Below are 19152 nucleotides of genomic sequence, written 5' to 3' on the forward strand. Positions count from 1 at the left end.
TCTTGTTGAGGTGAGCAAGATAATTTATGTAATTGAGAACTTAAACCTGAATAATAATATTTTCCTGTTCATACGTTTTTAAACAGTAAACAGTAAACGGAGGCATTTTGAAACCCCCCGACAGCAATCAGGAAGCCACTAAACCCTACAAACCAGTTGCTCCCACTCCTCAGATATTCACATTCAGCTTCAGATTCTGACATGATCCTGGCTCTGAAAAATATTGGGGGTGATTTTAAGCCGCCCCTCTCTCCGTCTGAGAGAAAATTGGCTCAAATTCCGTAGAGAAGCGAAAAACGTGATTCCCTCCAGGGTGAGGGGGCTGGGTGGAATCTTGCCCCACCACCTTCACCAGTGGAGTAGTGCGAAAAACGCAACGCGAGCCGGTGAACCTCGTTTTATTACAGTAGCATCTCATGAGCGTGCATTCTCTCCAGAGCTTCTTCCCTCACGTTACCAGGCGCCAGTGTAAAATCCCGCCGGTGTCATTTACACCAAGTTTGGCCAGGCATGAGGCAGTCGAGGGGATCCCTCTGGGGATGCAGAGGTAAATGTGACTCAGGGTGGGGGGGGAGGGGGAGGGTGTAGAGGGACATGCCCAGGGCACTGCACCTGAGCACAGGTTGTACACCAGGTGCCAACCTATGCCAGGGGAAGTGCCAGGTCAGGGCCATAGTGGGGGCTCCATGGGGGGTGGGGGAGCGAGGGATGGGCGTATATGTATGGTGGGTGGGGAGAGAGTGGACATGAGGGGGTGCCGGCGATGACTGTTAGGGGAGAGCGCCGAGAATTCTGTGATGTGGCCTCGGTGCCGTTTGGCTTCAGTGCCAGTCAGGGAGCCACCTGTTTGAAACAGGTTCCCAGCTCTAAGAGTCTCCGCCTCGCCAGAGTGACGGCGTTAACTATGTCCACTTACATTTCTTTTCTAAGAGGCTTAAGATTCCATGAGAAACGTTGGTGGGGTTCACTCTGTTGTTCTCACCAGGGCTATCAGGGGGGGCTTGGATTCTCCGTGTACTCTAGCTCCTGGTGGGATTCGAAATTGCCTGTTGAAACGAGGCGTCGGGCAGGAAAGGGATTCCATGCTGGGCGTCAAACCCGTTGCGAGTCTCCCGACTTGATGGATGAGTGGGAAAAAGCAAATGTCTCATTAAACCTAATTTCAGTACCATTATCAAGAAGGATGCATGATTCACCTGCCTTCTGGGATGCTCCAGCTACCCTCCCCTCCGCTCGCCCCCAAGCTGGGAGTCCCACTGGCAAGAATTTGTGCAAGTCCTGGGAAATGCGACCTAGCAGCTTGAACGCTGTGGGGGGGACGGGGGACGGGGGGTGGGGGGGGGCAAGGGGGTGGCAAGGAGTTGAGTACCCACCCTACACTTGCCTCACAGTACCAAGGAGGGTTCTTCAGGGAAGGCTCGGCTGGAGGGGTTCGGGTCAGGGTCTTTCCTGAGATAAGGGCATTTTGCTGGTCTTCCCATCTGCAGCTTTTAAACCCTTTAAACTGTCAGCATTTCAAGATGAAAGATCTGTGAGATGAAGGTAAAAGTCCTCCCTTTAATATGGTGGAAACTTTTGAGGTGGCTTTTTCACTGCCCTTTTTTCATTGCCCTTTATCTTCTTCAAGCTTATGTACATACCTAGAAGCCTATAAGCTTTGAACTGCATTGTTTACGTTCAATTTGACCGGCCATTGCCTTTCGAAAGCCTCTTGATTGACAGGCCCAGGCAGCTTCAAAGAAAGGCTAGGTTGTTTATTTATATAGCTCCACAGGAGTCCATTAACTCTGAAATACTTCTTCTTTTGAGTAGCTGTTCCTTCTAACCATAGTTTTTTTTAAAGAGGCTGTCTCTTTTCTGAAGAGCCTCCTAAAAAGAGCAAGTGATCTGTCTGAGTGATGCCCCCCTATATCACCCCCCACTATATTTCAAGATAGTTTTAACAGCAGAAAAGAGAAAGCTAGGCATTAATGAGGAAAATATAAACAGGGTGGAAGTTTTGTGGAATCTGCTTTGATGTGGTGCAAATTGAAACAAGCACTGTGTGTGTTCCAGTTCTGACGGCCAGTGGCTTGGTTGACCTGCAGCTTTTAATCTGTTCCTTACAAGCAGATGCTAAGTGACAGGCAGATCACTGCGGGTGTTGTAAATCTGAAATAAAAACTGAAAATGCCGGATATACTCAGCAGGTTATGGCAACATCTGTGGAGAACAACAGAGTTAACATTTCAGGCCTGTGACCTTTCTTCAGCAGCATAACTGCTCTAGACACATCCATCATTCATTTACCCGCTCCATCGCCACCGTTCTCTTTGGTCCTGGAAGGTTATCTCTTCTGTCATTCGATTTCTCCATCTTCCGCCCGATCACAGCCCAATCTTTTCCTCGTCCCACCCATGCCTTACTCAAAACCTTTTACATTTCTAACTTCTCCCAGTTCTGATGAAAGGTTAACTTCTCCCAGTTCTGATGCAATATTAACTATTTCACTTCATGGATGCAGTCATAACCTGCCGGACATTTCCAGCTATTTCTGTTTTTATTTTACAAAGCAGACATTGTTGAGATCAACTGAATGGAAGTCATAACAGCTGTAAGAATGGATTGAGGCAGATGAGAACAGAGGTGATTGTACATTATCCTATGGGGATTGTACATTATCCTATGGGGATTGTACATTATCCTATGGGGATTGTACATTATCCTATGGGGATTGTACATTATCCTATGGGCCAAGATGGCTCCCATTTAGGGCAACCATCAATTATTTTATGAACAACAGTGATGTGTGTGCCTGTATAATAAATCTCCAGCTGTTAAGCACATAAAAACGTGTATGTTAGGGTGTGTGTGTCTCACACCTCCTTTAAAGTTGAACTCCAGACAGGTTAAAAAACATTTTGTTCAGAAGGTCATCTTCAAATATTCTTGTCAATCAGTCCAGTTGTACAAATACTTTTGTTCACACTGATGAACAGCTAGATGTCAAATGTGAAGTTCTTCAGCCAGTTGGCATCCTCCTCATCAGCCTGGTGTGGGCCAGTGAGACCGCCACTGAAGCACAGGTCGGCCACTGGTCAATTACATGCACCATGGTTTGCCGTTCAGCACAGTTGCAAAGGTATGAGCCATGGTATCCCCAACGGAAGAGGTTGTTACGGTACAGTCCGACTCCAGTGCAAAACCTGTTCAATTTGACCCATTCACCGCACGGGAGGCCGAAGCCTGTGATTTCCAACGTGGAATCATCCACCAAGTGCTGATTCTGGGTTGTGTTGTTGGTGTTGTGTCACAGGTCCTTCCACAGGTCTGCAGCAGAACTGGCTAGCTCGGGCAGGTTGGTCCAGATTGGCCCCCCCTGAGGTGAGACGTTTGATGGGTGGTTGGGTGGAAGATGTCTTCTACCAGTGGCAGATCCAGATTTTTATGCCCTCTTTCTGGCAATCGGGCTGTGCCAGTTACACAGCCGATTTGTGGTGGTGCAGTATTGCAGAGCACAGGTAGCCTGGTTGTGTTTGTAGACCAAATTACTCCTGAGGTGTTCCCCATGGTCTCATTTAGCTGGACATCTACCAGTTTGCAGTGCGCAGAGTTCTTCCAGACAGTAGCGCAGTACTCAGCTACTGAGTACAAATATTATTTATATATACATTGCTGATTCGCACATGCACTTGCACATGCACACACTTGCACATACACACCCGCACATGCACACATACATGCACACACACACACATATGCACACATACATGCGTTTTAGTTTGCTGTGTGTGTTATGCATAGTGGGATGGGAAGAGGAAAAGAAAATATGTTAAGTTTATTAACACCTGAGCTGTGAAGCAGTAACATTTGCACCATTCATGATCAGTGTAATAAAAGTAACTATCTATTATCCTCATTTCAGACAACCATGAGAGATCTGTCTCAGATGTTGAAGAAAATGCCCCAGTATCAGAAGGAACTAAGCAAGGTATTGGCAGTCAGAAAAATTCAATGATAGAATAACGGTGTAACTGAACTGTATTTTCTCACCTTAAAGATCACTGGCTAATGATTATGGTATATCCATGATAGTGCAAAGAAATAGGGGGCGATTCTCTAAAATGGAGATTAAGTGTTCGCGCCATCATGAACTCCGTCGCATGTCACGACGGCACGAAACGGGCACGGGGATGACCGATTCTGTCCCCCACAGGGGGCCAGCACGGCGCTGGAGCAGTTCACGCCGCTCCAGCCTCCCTTCCCGGCGCCAAATGGGCACCGCGCCAACCCACGCATGCGCAGTTGGGCCGCGCCACCTGTGCATGCGCGGGGGACTTCTTCAGCGCGCCGGCCCCGAAGCAACATGGCATAGGGGTTCAGGGGCCGGCCGCGCAACAACGTAGGCCCGGGGGGGGAGAGGTCGGCCCGCCATTCGGTGGGTCCCGATCGCGGGCCAGACACCATCGGAGGCACCCCCCTCTCCCCCCCCCCCACCCAGTGAAGGGGCGCCCCACAGGCCGATTTTGCGCAGAGTTCCTGCCGGCAGCGACCAGGGTTGAACGGTGCCGGCGGGATTCTGCTTTTTCCGCGCGACCACTCGGCCCATTCGGGCCAGAGAATCGGCGGCCCGCGGCCAGCGCCGTGTAAAACGCGCCAGCGCAAATGACGTTGTGGCGCGGTTGCGGTGATTCTCCGGCCCGGCGCGCGGCTCGGAGAATCGCGGCCATTGCACTGTAAATAATATAAACCTAAACCAATGTTGTGTTTGTGAATTACTTTTAAGTCTGCTGGTTCATTTGTAATTTTGTCTTGCAGTATTCCACCCATCTTCATCTTGCTGAGGATTGTATGAAACACTATCAGGGCACTGTGGATAAACTGTGCCGGGTTGAACAGGTGAGATGGGACTGTAGACCCATGTTAAATAAGATAAGGGCAGCACGGTAGCATTGTGGATAGCACAATTGCTTCACAGCTCCAGGGTACCAGGTTCGATTCCCGGCTTGGGTCACTGTCTGTGTGGAGTCTGCACATTCTCCCCGTGCCTGCGTGGGTTTCCTCCGGGTACTCCGGTTTCCTCCCACAGTCCAAAGATGTGCAGGGTAGGTGGATTGGCCATGCTAAATTGCCCTTAGTGTCCAAAATTTCCCTTAGTGTTGGGTGGGGCTACTGTGTTATGGGGATAGGATGGAGGTGTGGACCTTGGTAGGGTGATCTTTCCAAGAGCCGGTGCAGACTCGATGGGCCGAATGGCCTCCTTCTGCACTGTAATTTCTATGAAATTTCTATGATGTCACTCAGTGTTTTCTGTTAACCTCACTTTTTCACATGAGGATAGCTTTAACTATTGGCCTCCCTTTTCTTAGATGAAAATAAGTGTTCCTCTGGGCTCTGCTAAACCATTTGGTTCACTGATGACCATTTCTCATTGTTCTTGGCACCCTGCCCGCAATGCCACCTCCCTCCCTAAACGGCCTTCATCTGCCACCTTCTGTGTGCAATAGCTGAATGTTCTCCCCTTATTTAAATCTGAATACAGAATGTTTGTTGCCTCACAGCTCACCAGCTAAACAGAGGCTATTTTATCAACTTTCCAGATGGGAAACCCTCGGGATCAGGTAGAAGGCTGGATATACACCGTGCCCAATGTGCAGAGTCAAATGGAGAGGGTTGCCAAAGCAGCATTTCACCCAAAGCTGCCAGTTCACGCCAGCTGAGTTGGCTAAAAATTACCCCCAATGTTACCGAGGCTGGAACCTGTAAGTGGTTTGGCTGTCCCGACTGCCACACAGGGCACTGCTGATATCGTACCCGTCGGTCACTCAACCCGAAATTCCAGCCCCTTGTCAGTGCAGGAATATGGTGGCTCTGCCCCGTGTTGCCATGAGCCACAGGATCTTCTTGGAACCTGCTTTCAAGATGAACATTCCTACGTGGCCGTGGCTTTGATGAGGAGCTCCTTAATGTCGTCACACGCCATGGGGAAGTGGAAGGAAAGATAAGGAGCCCTCCTCCCCTCGGGGGGAAGAGAGGAGAAACACATGGGAGCTAACTTTGGGTCACCTGGCAGAGAGCAGTAAAGAGTGAGAGCTAATGTCTTACCCCTCGCTCAGTTTGAGAGTTATATGTGTCATGGGAGATATTTTATGGCGATGGGCCCTGTACCAAAATTAAGTTAACTGAACACAAGCCTGCTCATAAGCATCCAGATTTTGGGTTAAATTGGTGAATCTGCAGGATCCAATTGCTTCACAGCTCCAGGGCCCCAGGTTCGATTCTGGCTTGGGTCACTGTCTGTGCGGAGTCTGCACATCCTCCCCGTGTGTGCATGGGTTTCCTCCGGGTGCTCCGGTTTCCTCCCACAGTCCAAAGATGTGCAGGTTAGGTGGATTGGCCATGATAAATTGCCCTTAGTGTCCAAAATTGCCCTTAGTGTTGGGTGGGGTTACTGGGTTGTGGGGATAGGGTGGAGGTGTTGACCTTGGGTAGGGTGCTCTTTCCAAGAGCCGGTGCAGACGCGATGGGCCGAATGGCCTCCTTCTGCACTGTAAATTCCATGATAATCAATTTCTGCAATGGTGATGATAGGTTTATGCCATACAGGAAGAAATGAAGTTATACTCTTTCTAAAATTCCTTTATATTAATGAAACATTCCGCAGGAGCATCAATGCACCTCTTTAAAAGTTTCTGTTTTTCGGGCAGTGGTTAGCATTGCTGCCTCACGGTGCCGAGAACCCAGATTCGATCCCGGTCCCGGGTCACTGTCCGTGTGGAGTTTGCACATTCTCCACATGTCTGCGTGGGTCTCACCCCCACAGCCAAAGATGTGCAGGATAGGTGGATTGGCCACGCTACATTGCCCCTTAATTGGAAAAAAAAGAATTGGGTATTTTAATTGTATTTTTTTTAAAGTTTGTTTTTCGGGTCACATTGACAATGCCAACGCAGTCAAATAAAACAGGCATTTTTAAGTTGCAAATTTAAACTTACCGTGTTCTGCATTCCTAGGTTCAGCGACACTCCAGTAACACGCTTGTGGGGGTGGCACAACGCCAGGGTCCCGGATTCAATTCCGGCCTTGGGTGACTGTCTGTGTGGAGTTTGCATGTTACCCCATGTCTGCGTGGGTTTCCCCTGGGTGCACCCATTTCCTCCCATGGTGCAGGTGGATTGACCATGCTAAATTGCCCCTGTGTGTCCAACGGTTAGGTGAGGTTATGGGGATGAGGTGGGGCGGTGGGTCTAGGTGGGGTGCTCTTTCAGAGGATGGTGCACAGACTCAGTGGGCCGAATGGCCTCCTTCTGCACTACAGTGATTCTATGATACACATCTTATTCTTCACATTTCAGCCCACCAATTTTCACATCGCTTCTCCGAAGCAAACTAGGGTGGTCCTTGACTTTGTGACGCAGATTATTGCAAGTCAGCATTGACTTGAAAAGAGAGTAACAATCGGACGAGATGTCGAAAGGCTTGCCAGCTCTCTATCAGCCACCTCACACGTTTGTGCTGCTGGTCACCATGCTGAGTTATTGTTTGGCAATCATTCTTTATGTGTGAAGAGAGAAAGCGAGAATATCAGCAAGCTCCAGGGGTTGCCAAAATCAAGCCTCTTCCTATCCCCACACAACAGTTCTGGCATGATAGTGATGGGTGGTCTTTCTAACAAAAGTGCAAGGGAGCGAAGGAACCTAATGTTACTTGTCAAATCTTTATATTTGATTTTTAAAAATATATATTTTATTCTCCTTTTTCACATTTTCTCCCAAATTTACACCCACCAACAATAAACAATAATCAGTAACGAATGTAATGTCAATCGCCATATCAATAACAACAATCCCATCCTCCCACCAAACCCCCAAACAGCATCCCGCATGTTAACATAAACAAATAACAAAAAGGAATCATGAATGGCCCATAGTCACCATTAACCCAGTCAGTCCCCTGCCCCCAACCACCCTAATGTTCGATGTAATCCAATTCTTGAAAGTGTATAATGAATAACGCCCATGAATTGTCGAACCCCTCCACCCTTACCCTCAGTTCAAACTTAACCTTCTCAAGAGTCAAGAATTCCAGCAGGTCCCCCCACCACGCCAGGGCACAGGGTGGAGAGGTTGATCTCCATCCCAACAGGATCAGCCTTTGGGCGTTCAACGAGGCGAAGGCTACAACATCTGCCTCCGCACCCGTTTCCAACCCCGGCTGGTCCGACACCCCGAATATGGTCCCCGAGGACCCGGGTCTTTATATTTGATTTTTCATAAGAATATTGGTGGTGAGAATTAAGTTTTCAAAAGTAACAAACATCACACTTCTATTTTCATCGCTGCAATTATTCTCAGTACAATTTCATCTTAAATTGAGCAGCTAAACTGGAAAATGACACTGCAATATTATCTGCTAAAGCATAAGGTACATATTTCTATGTCCCATTCTTCCACTTAGTCCCCCTACCTTGGGTATTCACTTAAACTTTGTGTTTTAGGCAGAATTTACACAGGTGAATTATCGGGCCTGTGAGAGAAACTTTCAAAGAATGATTCCAATCTTGGGTGGCTTACAATTCTGAGCAATTAGGTTGCTTGCAAAATGAAGCATTCTCTAAATGTTGCAAATTTTATTTTATTGTTAGGACTTGGCCATGGGCACTGATGCTGAGGGAGAGAAAATCAAGGATCCAATGCGAGCCATTGTTCCCATACTGCTGGACAACAATGTTTCCACCTACGATAAAATTCGCATCATCCTTCTCTACATCTTCCTTAAGAATGGTGAGTGTGGCAAGCTACCATCGGAAATCCAGCCTGTGAACCTGGGGCCTAAACGCTTGAGGTCACTGCAGGCAGGATAAAGCCAAAGTGCTGCCCTAATGTTCAACACTGTCAAAGGCCCTACATGGTGAGCATTTCACTCGTTTTCTGGCAGCGAGTAAACAAGCTCACTGGCAACACAGGGGAAAATGGCAAGATTGCAATGAAGGACGTATCATCATTTTTTCAGTCACTTTTCTGGCAAAAGGACAAAATGAGTTGATGGAGAAAACAAAATAACGAACAAAGCATTTTGATGTGTTGGGTGTTCTGGATCACATACAGGTCACCAACACTTGAAATAGTGCAACACTATTTTATTAAGCCATTAACTGTTTAAACATACTCAGACTGTGGGTTAATACGATACTAGCTTTAACTAAAGACCTTTGCCTTGTCCTAACCAGTCGATGCACTCAGCACATGGTGAATGTCTGTGTTGCAGGCTGTGAGCTCTGTCCTCCTAGCTAGCTGCAACTCCAAAGAGCGGGAACTCTGATGCCCCCTGTCTTTATAATGCGTGTGCTCTCACTGGTGATTGGCTGCGGTGTTGTGTGTGTTGATTGGTCCCACTGTGTGTCCATCAGTGTGTGTCTGCACCATGATATGTTGGTGTATATTATGAAATCCCCCCTTTTATAAAAAAATGTACCTGCGTGACAATAAATAGTGTATGGTGAATGTTCCTGACTATGTGTGCCCGAAATATTTACAGGACTATGTACATAAAAACTAAGCTATTTACATGGGAAGGTGACGGTGCAGAAAAACAGTGTGTCACAAGAATAACAAGATGACCATTATACACAAACCACTTGAACGAATAAACAGAAGAACAGAACAGATCATAAAGTCCATAAGTCCACAAAGTTCACAAATTAAGTCTCTGAGGTGGGCGACGAATTCTGGTTGACCGCCTCAAGGGTGGGTCGGGAACCGCCGGCTGAGGAGCGGGCTGGACTGCGTCAGAATGAGGAGGATGCAGAGTGACCGGAATCTCTTCATAGTCCAGGTCAGGAGCAACAGGAGGGCATGGCACTGGCAGAGGATCACGTAGCGAGCGTGGAACGAGATGAAGGGCACGTCGATTGCGGCGCAGAATGGAGCCGTCCTGCAGACGAACCAGGAACGAGCGGGGAGCCACCTGCCGAAGAACCACAGCGGTTGCAGACCAGCCACCATCGGGAAGATGGATGTGGACGTTGTCATCTGGAGCCAGAGCAGAGAGATCAGCTGCACGGGACAGTTGCATTCGTTGAAGGACCGGAACGTGGTCGAGGTCTGGGACGTGAATGGACGGCACCGTCATCCTCAGGGTGCGACAGGCCAGTGGACAGTGGGGATGAGCGATAGGCCAGCAGGGCGAGGTAGAAATCGGACCCAGCATCGGCAGCCTTGCAGAGGAGCCGTTTTACTATGTGGACGCCGTTCTCCGCTTTGCCGTTGGATTGGGGGTACAGGGGACTGGATGTCACACGCACAAAGTTGTACCGCCTGGCAAAGTTGGACCATTCCTGGCTTGTGAAGCAGGGGCCATTGTCCGACATCACAGTGAGTGGGATGCCGTGTCGAGCAAAGGTATCCTTACAGGCACGGATGACTGCAGATGATGTGATGTCGTGTAAACGAACCACCTCCGGGTAGTTAGAAAAATAGTCTACAATCAGAACATAGTCCCTGCCCAGCACGTGGAACAGGTCGATGCCGACCTTGGACCAAGGGGACGTGACCAACTCATGGGGCTGTAGGGTCTCACGTGGTTGGGCCGGCTGGAAACGCTGACAAGTGGGGCAGTTGAGCACTGTGTTGGTGATGTCGTCATTGATGCCGGGCCAGTACACTGCCTCTCGGGCCCGTCGGCGGCACATCTCCACACCAAGATGGCCCTCGTGTAGCTGTTCCAAGACGAGCTGGCGCATGCTGTGCGGGATGACAATGCGGTCCAGTTTCAGGAGAACATCATTGACTACTGCCAGATCATCTCTGATGTTGTAGAAGGACGGGCATTGGCCCTTGAGCCACCCGTCTGTTAGGTGGCGCATGACACGCTGTAGCAGGGCGTCAGCCGCTGTCTCGCGGTGAATTTGGACGAGGCGTTCATCCATGGCAGGTAAATTGGAGGCCACGAAGGCCACATGGGTGTCAACTTGGCAGACGAATCCCGCTGGGTCACATGGAGTGTTGACTGCCCTGGAGAGAGCGTCGGCAATGATTAGGTCTTTGCCCGGGGTGTATACCAGCTGGATGTCGTATCGCCGGAGCTTGGGCAGAATGCGCTGGAGGCGAGGCGTCATGTCGTTCAAGTCTTTTTGTATTATATTGACCAGCGGGCGATGGTCGGTCTCGACGGTGAATTGGGGAAGGCCGTACACATAATCATGAAACTTGACGACACCGGTCAACAGGCCCAGGCACTCCCTTTTTATCTGTGCTGTTCCGTGGGGGTCATGGCGCGTGACGTAATGCAATGGGGGCCCATGATGAGGCCTCATCGCATTGCAGGAGCACTACCCCAATGCCAGATTGGCTGGCATCGGTCAAAATTTTTGTCTCTTTCGCTGGATCAAAAAATACCAATACCGGGGCCGTGGTGAGTTTGGTTTTGAGTTCTCTCCATTCGCGCTCGTGGGCAGGAAGCCATTGGAAGTCAGTCGGCTTCCTGACCAGGTTCCTGAGAGCCGTGGTATGAGAGGCGTGGTTAGGGATGAACTTCCCTAAAAAGTTGACCATGCCCAGAAATCGGAGGACCGCCTTCTTGTCCTCTGGCGTTTTCATGGCTGTGATAGCAGCCACCTTGTCCGCATCCAGCCGCACACCCAACTGGGAGATGTGGTCCCCTAGGAACTTGAGTTCCCTCTGACCAAAGGAGCATTTGGCTCTGTTGAGGCGGAATCCCTGCTCCCGTATGCGTTTGAACACGCACTGGAGGCGACTGACATGCTCCTGAGGGGTGGTGGACCAAATGATTATGCCGTCGACATAGATGCGAACACCTTCAATGCCTTCCATCATTTGTGCAATGATCCTGTGGAACACTTCTGAAGCTGATATGATCCCAAACGGCATCCTGTTGTAACAATATCTGCCAAAGGGGGTGTTGAAGGGACACAGTTTCCTGCTGGATTTGTCGAGCTGGATTTGCCAGAATCCTTTTGAGGTGTCAAGTTTGGTGAAGAGCTTGGCGCGAGCCATCTCGCATGTGATCTCTTCGCACTTGGGGATTGGATAATGCTCCCTCATGATATTGCGATTCAGATCCTTGGGATCAATACAAATTCTGAGCTCGCCGGAAGGCTTTTTTACGCACACCATGGAACTGACCCAGTCGGTTCGTTCCGTAACTCTGGAGATCACGCCTTGGTCTTGGAGGTCCTGCAGCTGCTGCTTGAGGCGGTCCTTGAGGGGTGCTGGGACTCTGCGAGGTGCATGCACCACAGGCATGGCGTTCTGTTTGAGTAGGATTTTGTAAGTTTATGGGAGCCTTCGAAGACGTCGCGGTGCTGGTCGATGATGGCATCGAGTTGCGCCCTGACGTCAGCGTCCTGGAAGGCAGACATGTCATCAGGAGAGAGAGAGTGGATTCTTTGAACGAGGTTCAGCAGCTTGCACGCCTGTGTGCCAAGCAGGGAGTCCTTCGAGGAGCCCACAATCTCGAAAGGAAGGATAGCTTTTTGTGGTTTGTGCGTCACTTCAAGTTGGCACGAGCCGGTAGCAGGAATGATGTTGCCATTGTAGTCCAATAGCTGGCAGGCCGATGGAAGGATGGCTGGTTTGACACAAAGGCTTTGGAAAGCAGACCACGCCATGAGATTGGCGGAGGCACCAGTGTCCAGGTGGAATCGTATTTGGGACCGGTTGACCGTCAGGGTGGCACATCACTCATCGTCTGGATCGATGCTGTATACCAACAGCGGCTGGTGTCTTTGCTTCGTGAACAGCCTGTTTTTCGTTACGACATCAACTCGAAAAGGTGCCTTCGGGTCCTCGGTGTCACTGCTGTGTGGGAGGTCCGCATCGGACTCGGTGACCATGGGTTGAATTGCCCGAACATTCCTGCGAGGCTGGCTGAAGCGATATGAGTTGGCAGGCTGAGCTGCTCGACAGCAGGCAGCATAGTGGCCAAGTCTTCCACATCGTGGGCATTGTCGCGATTTTGCGGGGCATTGCCGCTTTAAATGGGTGGAGCCACAGTTGCCGCACGTCGTGACGTCAGCACGTTCGCTGCGCCACCATGCATGCACGGTGCGGTCGTGCGTGGTGCGCACCTGCGCATTACGTTCCTCAACATCGCCGTCCCCTCGTTTGGTGCGTACAAGCGCGAGGGTCCATGAAAAGCGCACAAAATGGCCGCCCCCATCCAGGCTGAGGCCCTGGAGGTTCACTTGGACCCGTTCCGCCTCGTGGGGACCTTGCCGCGCCGTTTCAGCCGCTTGTATATGGGAATACCGACTCGTGGCGTTTTCATGTAAGACACAGGTCTCGATGGCGGTCGCTAGGGTGAGTACTTTACTTTGAGGAGCTTCTGACGCAGGGGGTCCGACTGAACACCGAAAACGATCTGGTCGCGTATCATGGAGTCGGATGTGGGCTCGTAGCTGCAAGATTGCGCAAGGATGCGGAGGTGCATTAGCAAGGATTGGAAAGGTTCATCCTTACCCTGAAAACGCTGCTGGAACACGTAGCGTTCAAAACTTCCATTCACCTCGACGCTGCAGTGAGTGCCAAACTTGAGGAGGACCGTCTTGAACTTCGTCTTATCTTCATCATCTGCAAAGGTGAGAAAGTTGAAAATGTGGATGGCTTGGTCCCTGGCCGTAGAGAGGAGAAGAGCAATCTTTCTGGTGTCTGAGGCGCCCTCCCTGTCCGTGGCTCCGAGGAAGAGCTGGAAGTGCTGTTTGAAAATCTTTCAGTTGGCCCCGAGGTTGCCGGCGATGTGGAGCGGCGGCGGTGGGCTGATGTTGTCCATGTTGCAGGATGACGGATTGCTGGCGGAAGACAGATCACTTGCAGGTAGGTCTAAGAAGTGCTAGTATCCCACCACCCCTGGTATCATGATGTGTTGGGTGTTCTGGATCACATACAGGTCACCAACACTTGACGTAGTGCAACACTATTTTATTACAAGGTTAACTATTTAAACATACTTGAACTGTGGGTGAATACGATACTCGCTTTAACTGAAGACCTTTGCCTTGTCCTAACCAGTCGATGCACTCAGCACATGGTGAATGTCTGTGTTGCAGGCTGTGAGCTCTGTCCTCCTAGCTAGCTGCTACTCGAATGAGCGGGAACTCTGATGGTCCCTGTCTTTATAGTGCGTGTGCTCTCACTGGTGATTGGCTGCGGTGTTGTGTATGTTGATTGGTCCCACTGTGTGTCCATCAGTGTGTGTCTGCACCATGATATACTGGTGTATATTATGACACATTTGTCACAGCAAAGTCAATAATAGCTGCGAGGAGCAAAGATCAGATGAATGCAGATGCATCTGACTCATATAATGTCTATGTGGGTGATATAAACCCAGTTGCTCAATGTAAGGGCATTACAAAAACATGGAGGAAAGGCATGGAATTGGAATTAAAAAGATGGGGCTGGCAAAGCTAACATAATGGGGAGAGTAGACTAAATGAGTCAAATGCCCTGTTCCCATTCTAATGCACCAGTTCTGTAGTGACCGGTTGCTCTTCATACATGTAGAGATCTGGGGACTTAGAAGGACGTTCTCAAATTATTTTGCCTTTAACTCCTCCCCTTTCAGAAGCCTCCCTGTGCCACATAGCTTTGTCATGGAATGGACTGGGAACTATTCTTGGGACTTGTGTTCCTATGTTTTGAAGCTTAAGGAGGTGAAAATATGCCCTGGGAATGGTTGTGCGTTCTTCCTGGGCAGACATAATTTCTACTTGTTATCTCGCCTCAGTGGTACAACTGATAATGGGGATCAGGGGAAACAAAGATACAGCCCTCATTCCTTGTTAATCCAATGCTCCGACTGACATGAGAATGATTTTTGGAGGGTCATATCAGCATGGCAATGATGCATGACTTGCTTTACAAAATAATAAGAATTTCAAGTTGAACCCACCTTTTTTCCTTTCTGGTTCTAAAATTAGGAATCACCGAGGAGAATCTGAACAAACTGATTCAACACGCCCAGATCCCACCCGAAGACAGCGAGATTATTAACAACATGGCCCATCTGGGAATCCCCATCATCACAGATGTATGTTATTCTGTTTAATTGACATTGCACCAGTTGTGTTCTGCAAACAACTTTCACCATCGCTCCCACTTCAACATCTCTCAGACTTTAGAATCCTCAAAATGACAGGATTATTTCTGAATGATTAGATTGCACCAGGTGTATTCTTGGAATAAGCTTTGTGTAAAAGGTATTTACGATGACCCTTATGGCACCAGCATGCACGTCCCACCAAACGTTCGTGCTGTGGTAAGGGGTGTAATTCCCCCTGTTAAGAAAGTCAGAGTTTTGTCTTTCTTTTTTAAAAAAAATATTTTTATTAAGGTATTTGCAACATTTTTCAAACAATAACAAAAACAATAACATTAACATGGTAAAATAAACATTTCATCACCCGACCCAATCTTCACACACCTCAACCATCCAACACCTATCCGCCCGCCCCTCCACCCCTCCTTCCGAATGCTGCTTCTGCCGACATTTTAATTTTCCCCGAGAAAATCGATGAGAGTTTCGTCTTTCTAAACACCATGGGCTCTGTATTGTCACCAAAATATCGCATGCAGCTACACAATGGGACACATATGCTTTGAACCAAAACCTAGCAATGCTGATGTAGTCCTATTGAGTAGCTGGTTAAGAATATGAAGTTCAGTAGAATAGAGTAGGGGGATATATTGATAGGACGAGATCAAGTAAAGTTCAGCAGACCCATGAGGAGCATGTTAGGTTAAATGCCTTGTTTTTTATTTGTTGCAAAATTCTTTGTAATTCTTCATGGGCCAATGTTATTTTGTCTGCATATTATTATCATATTAGCAGCACGATAGCATTGTGGATAACACAATTGCTTCACAGCTCCAGGGTCCCAGGTTTGATTCCGGCTTGGGTCACTGTCTGTGCGGAGTCTGCACATCCTCCCCGTGTGTGCGTGGGTTTCCCCCGGGTGCTCCGGTTTCCTCCCACAGTCCAAAGATGTGCAGGTTAGGTGGATTGGCCATGATAAATTGCCCTTAGTGTCCAAAGTTGCCCTTAGTGTTGGGTGGGGTTACTGGGTTATGGGGATAGTGTGGAGGTGCTGACCTTGGGTGGGGTGCTCTTTCCAAGGGCCGGTGCAGAGTCGATGGGCCAAATGGTCTCCTTCTGCACTGTAAATTCTATGATATTAATTCTATGTACCCAACAGTACAAATTTTGAGTACAGCACAACAGCCTTCAGATTTACTTCAATTGTTGGTTTGTCGGTAACCGAGATACTGAGGACAGTGCCAGAATAGCCTGATTAAATGGGTGGAAAACAATGAAGATCGGGAAGCAGAATCTAAATAGAGACAAAATGAATAGGAAAGCATATTTAAACAGAAGCAGAGAAAATAATTATCTAAGAGCATAAATTTGGAAGATTCTAACGGGTTTTTATTCTTACGTTATGGTTGGTGAGTTTTTGTTCACTAAGCTAACAGATTCCCACAGTTAAAAGCCGTTATCAGCACCTTGTGCTTGTACTTCATCTAACAGTCGGGCGCCAAGTAAACCTTGCTCCACTCTATCCCGAACATCGCCAGTGCCCATGCAACCTGCTCTCCCACCCCCAACCCCCTCAACAATGTGTCTTTTGAATTTGCAGGCCTGAACCATGTGCTTATAAGCTGTGCGCAATCGACGGACCTGGGAGCAGATGCGGTATATCAGACCCCAACCACGATTTCACGCTGGCCGGCCAATTTAACTGGCAGCCAGCGTGAAGCTCGCGCTAAGAAAAGCTTAGTGCGGGGGGTGGGCTGTGATGTTGATGGTGAGCTGTCAGTGATTGCCGTCACTTCCCTTCTGGAAATTGACTGCAAATTCAGGAATTAGGACTTGTGCAAATTGGTGTGGAAACCCTGAAGTTGCAGCCAGTCTCTCAATATCCCACTACAGGCTGTAAAGTGTCGTCCCCGCCCCCCCCTCCCCCCCGGCCCCCCCCCCCACAACCCCCCCCCCCCCCGCACACCAATACTGCTCCAAAGCTGTCAATCATTGAATCAGTGAGAATTTCAACTATCTCACTCCCACAGCTCTGTGAGAACACTGTATAAAGTTACACTTTGTTAATCAGGTGTTGCGAGCAATGAAAATTGATGAAGAACAAACCTGGCCCTGAAAATAATAACTTCATGTTCATTGGGTGCTATTATCTGATTAATTAGTAGATTTTCAAAGCTAACTTTTCAATATGTTTTTAAAAAGTGCTTTTAACTTCAATCTTTTCACTTCAATCTACCTTCTACATGTAAGTCACAATCTAAAAATCTTCAAAAGTGATTTTTTTTCCCCCCGATTTGTGCATGTCTGTGTAAATCCTTAAATGTGATTGGCTGCTAAGACAGCCTGACTGCAACTCCATGCTGGGAATCCCCCAGTAAAGCATGTTTCAGTTAGGTTCAGTACCACTGCACAACGTAAGAGTCATAATTCTCACCACGGGGATTGGTTGATCTCTCAGTGAGGTTCGTGTTGAATGCTGTTTCTTCACTGCAGATTGCAAACACAGGGCTTTTGTACTCAATGTAGATAATAATTTCGATATTGCATCTTATGAGGGTGGCAAACTTTGCATGTTAAGAAATGTACCAGAAATCTTCAAGTCGTAATAACGTTTTAGCACTGGTCAACACTAAATTTGTCCAAAAAAATGTACACTTTTCAATGTTAATCAGAAAGAATTCATCTTCTGTTCTTGGTGTTCAGTCAACCCTGCGTCGTAGGAACAAGCCAGAACGTAAAGAGCGTATCAGCGAACAGACCTATCAGCTCTCTCGATGGACGCCACTTATCAAGGACATCATGGAGGTTGGTGGCCTTTTATAGGCTCAGTCAGGGGACAAATAATGATTCTTTTTGGTGGATAATTTGGTGAAAATGGTTTGAGTGCTCGTGGAAAATCACCCAACCAAATTTATCTTGGCAATCCAGGACCAATTTTGGCTACAGATCTGAATTATATGGATGTATCTGAGGCAATTGTTCCAGATTAGTCAGTTAGGATTCTGCGTACAGTTTTGCTACACTCATTGCCTAGACGGTCCAATCCAAATAAACCCACGTTGCCTAAATGAGGGGGAAGGCTCAAATTGTTACAAATCAGAAAATGGATTTGGATTGCCTGAAAGACTTCTCATTCACCTTACTCCCTCTGATTTAAGGCAAGTCATTAAAAGAATGAAGAGGAGTGACACACATTGCAATGCATAATAATTCCAGGAAACGCGGAGTGAAAGGCCAAACTGATTTATTTGTAAGCAGAAAATAAAGCCGCTACCATGGCACACAAAACAAATGTCCCAGCCCAGGACCATTAGGAAGTGCCGGTTTGGGAGCTACATTTAAGGGTCCCACTAATGAATCCAGCTGGGTGTTCATCTACCTGCTCACCATGGGAACTTGTATTCTACGGCGCTCACAGGGAGACCAATCAGCGATCCCTGTGGTCCTCATGAGGATTATCACATAATGTCATTCTCAAACTGGATTATGGAATTTGGCATAATATTCTCATTAATCGTAGAATCATAGAATCGCTACAGTGCAGATGGAGGCGATTCGGCCCAGCAAGTCTGCACTGACCCTCTGAAAGAGCACCCTATCTAGGAACATTCCCCCACCCTATCCCCTGAACCCTGTAATCCTACCTACCCTTTTGGACACTGAGGGACAATTTAGCATGGACATTCCACCTAACCTGCGCATCTTTGGACTGAGGGAGGAAACCGCAGCAACCAGAGGAAACCCACGCAGACACGGGGAGAACATGCAGACTCCGCACAGACATTCACTCAAGGCTGGAATTGAACCCGGGTCCCTGGTGCTGTGAGGCAGCTGTGCTAACCACTGTGCCACTGTGCCGACCAATATGTTTGGAATTTATATACTGTACACACTTCCATGGGCATAGAAATTACAACTGTATGATAGTATATTATGATAGATCCCAAAGGCTGTCAGAACTCAATTGCCTTAATGTAGATAAAGAAAATATTGCAAATACTGAAAATCTAAATGAGAAAACGAACAGCCAGGAAGCACATAGCAGTACGTGCCTGCAGTGAGAACAGACAGCCAACATCTCAGACTCACCCTCTCGTTCAGGAATGATCTGAGAATTAA

At 48.3% G+C, this 19152-nt stretch overlaps 1 protein-coding gene across 4 annotated transcripts in view; it reads left to right on the top strand.

Moving 5' to 3' along the window:
- The window catches only part of stxbp1a (syntaxin binding protein 1a), a 145743-nt gene that overhangs the window by 117924 nt on the left and 8667 nt on the right, over positions 1-19152 (top strand). For all 4 annotated transcript variants that reach the window (XM_072488299.1, XM_072488300.1, XM_072488302.1 and 1 more), the window contains exons 12-16: positions 3905-3970; positions 4798-4878; positions 8624-8762; positions 14918-15027; positions 17737-17838. In XM_072488299.1, the coding sequence (XP_072344400.1) occupies positions 3905-3970; positions 4798-4878; positions 8624-8762; positions 14918-15027; positions 17737-17838 (498 nt within the window). The remainder of the gene's footprint in view (positions 1-3904; positions 3971-4797; positions 4879-8623; positions 8763-14917; positions 15028-17736; positions 17839-19152) is intronic.

Source organism: Scyliorhinus torazame, chromosome 22, assembly GCF_047496885.1.
Source record: "Scyliorhinus torazame isolate Kashiwa2021f chromosome 22, sScyTor2.1, whole genome shotgun sequence".
NCBI lineage: Eukaryota > Metazoa > Chordata > Chondrichthyes > Carcharhiniformes > Scyliorhinidae > Scyliorhinus > Scyliorhinus torazame.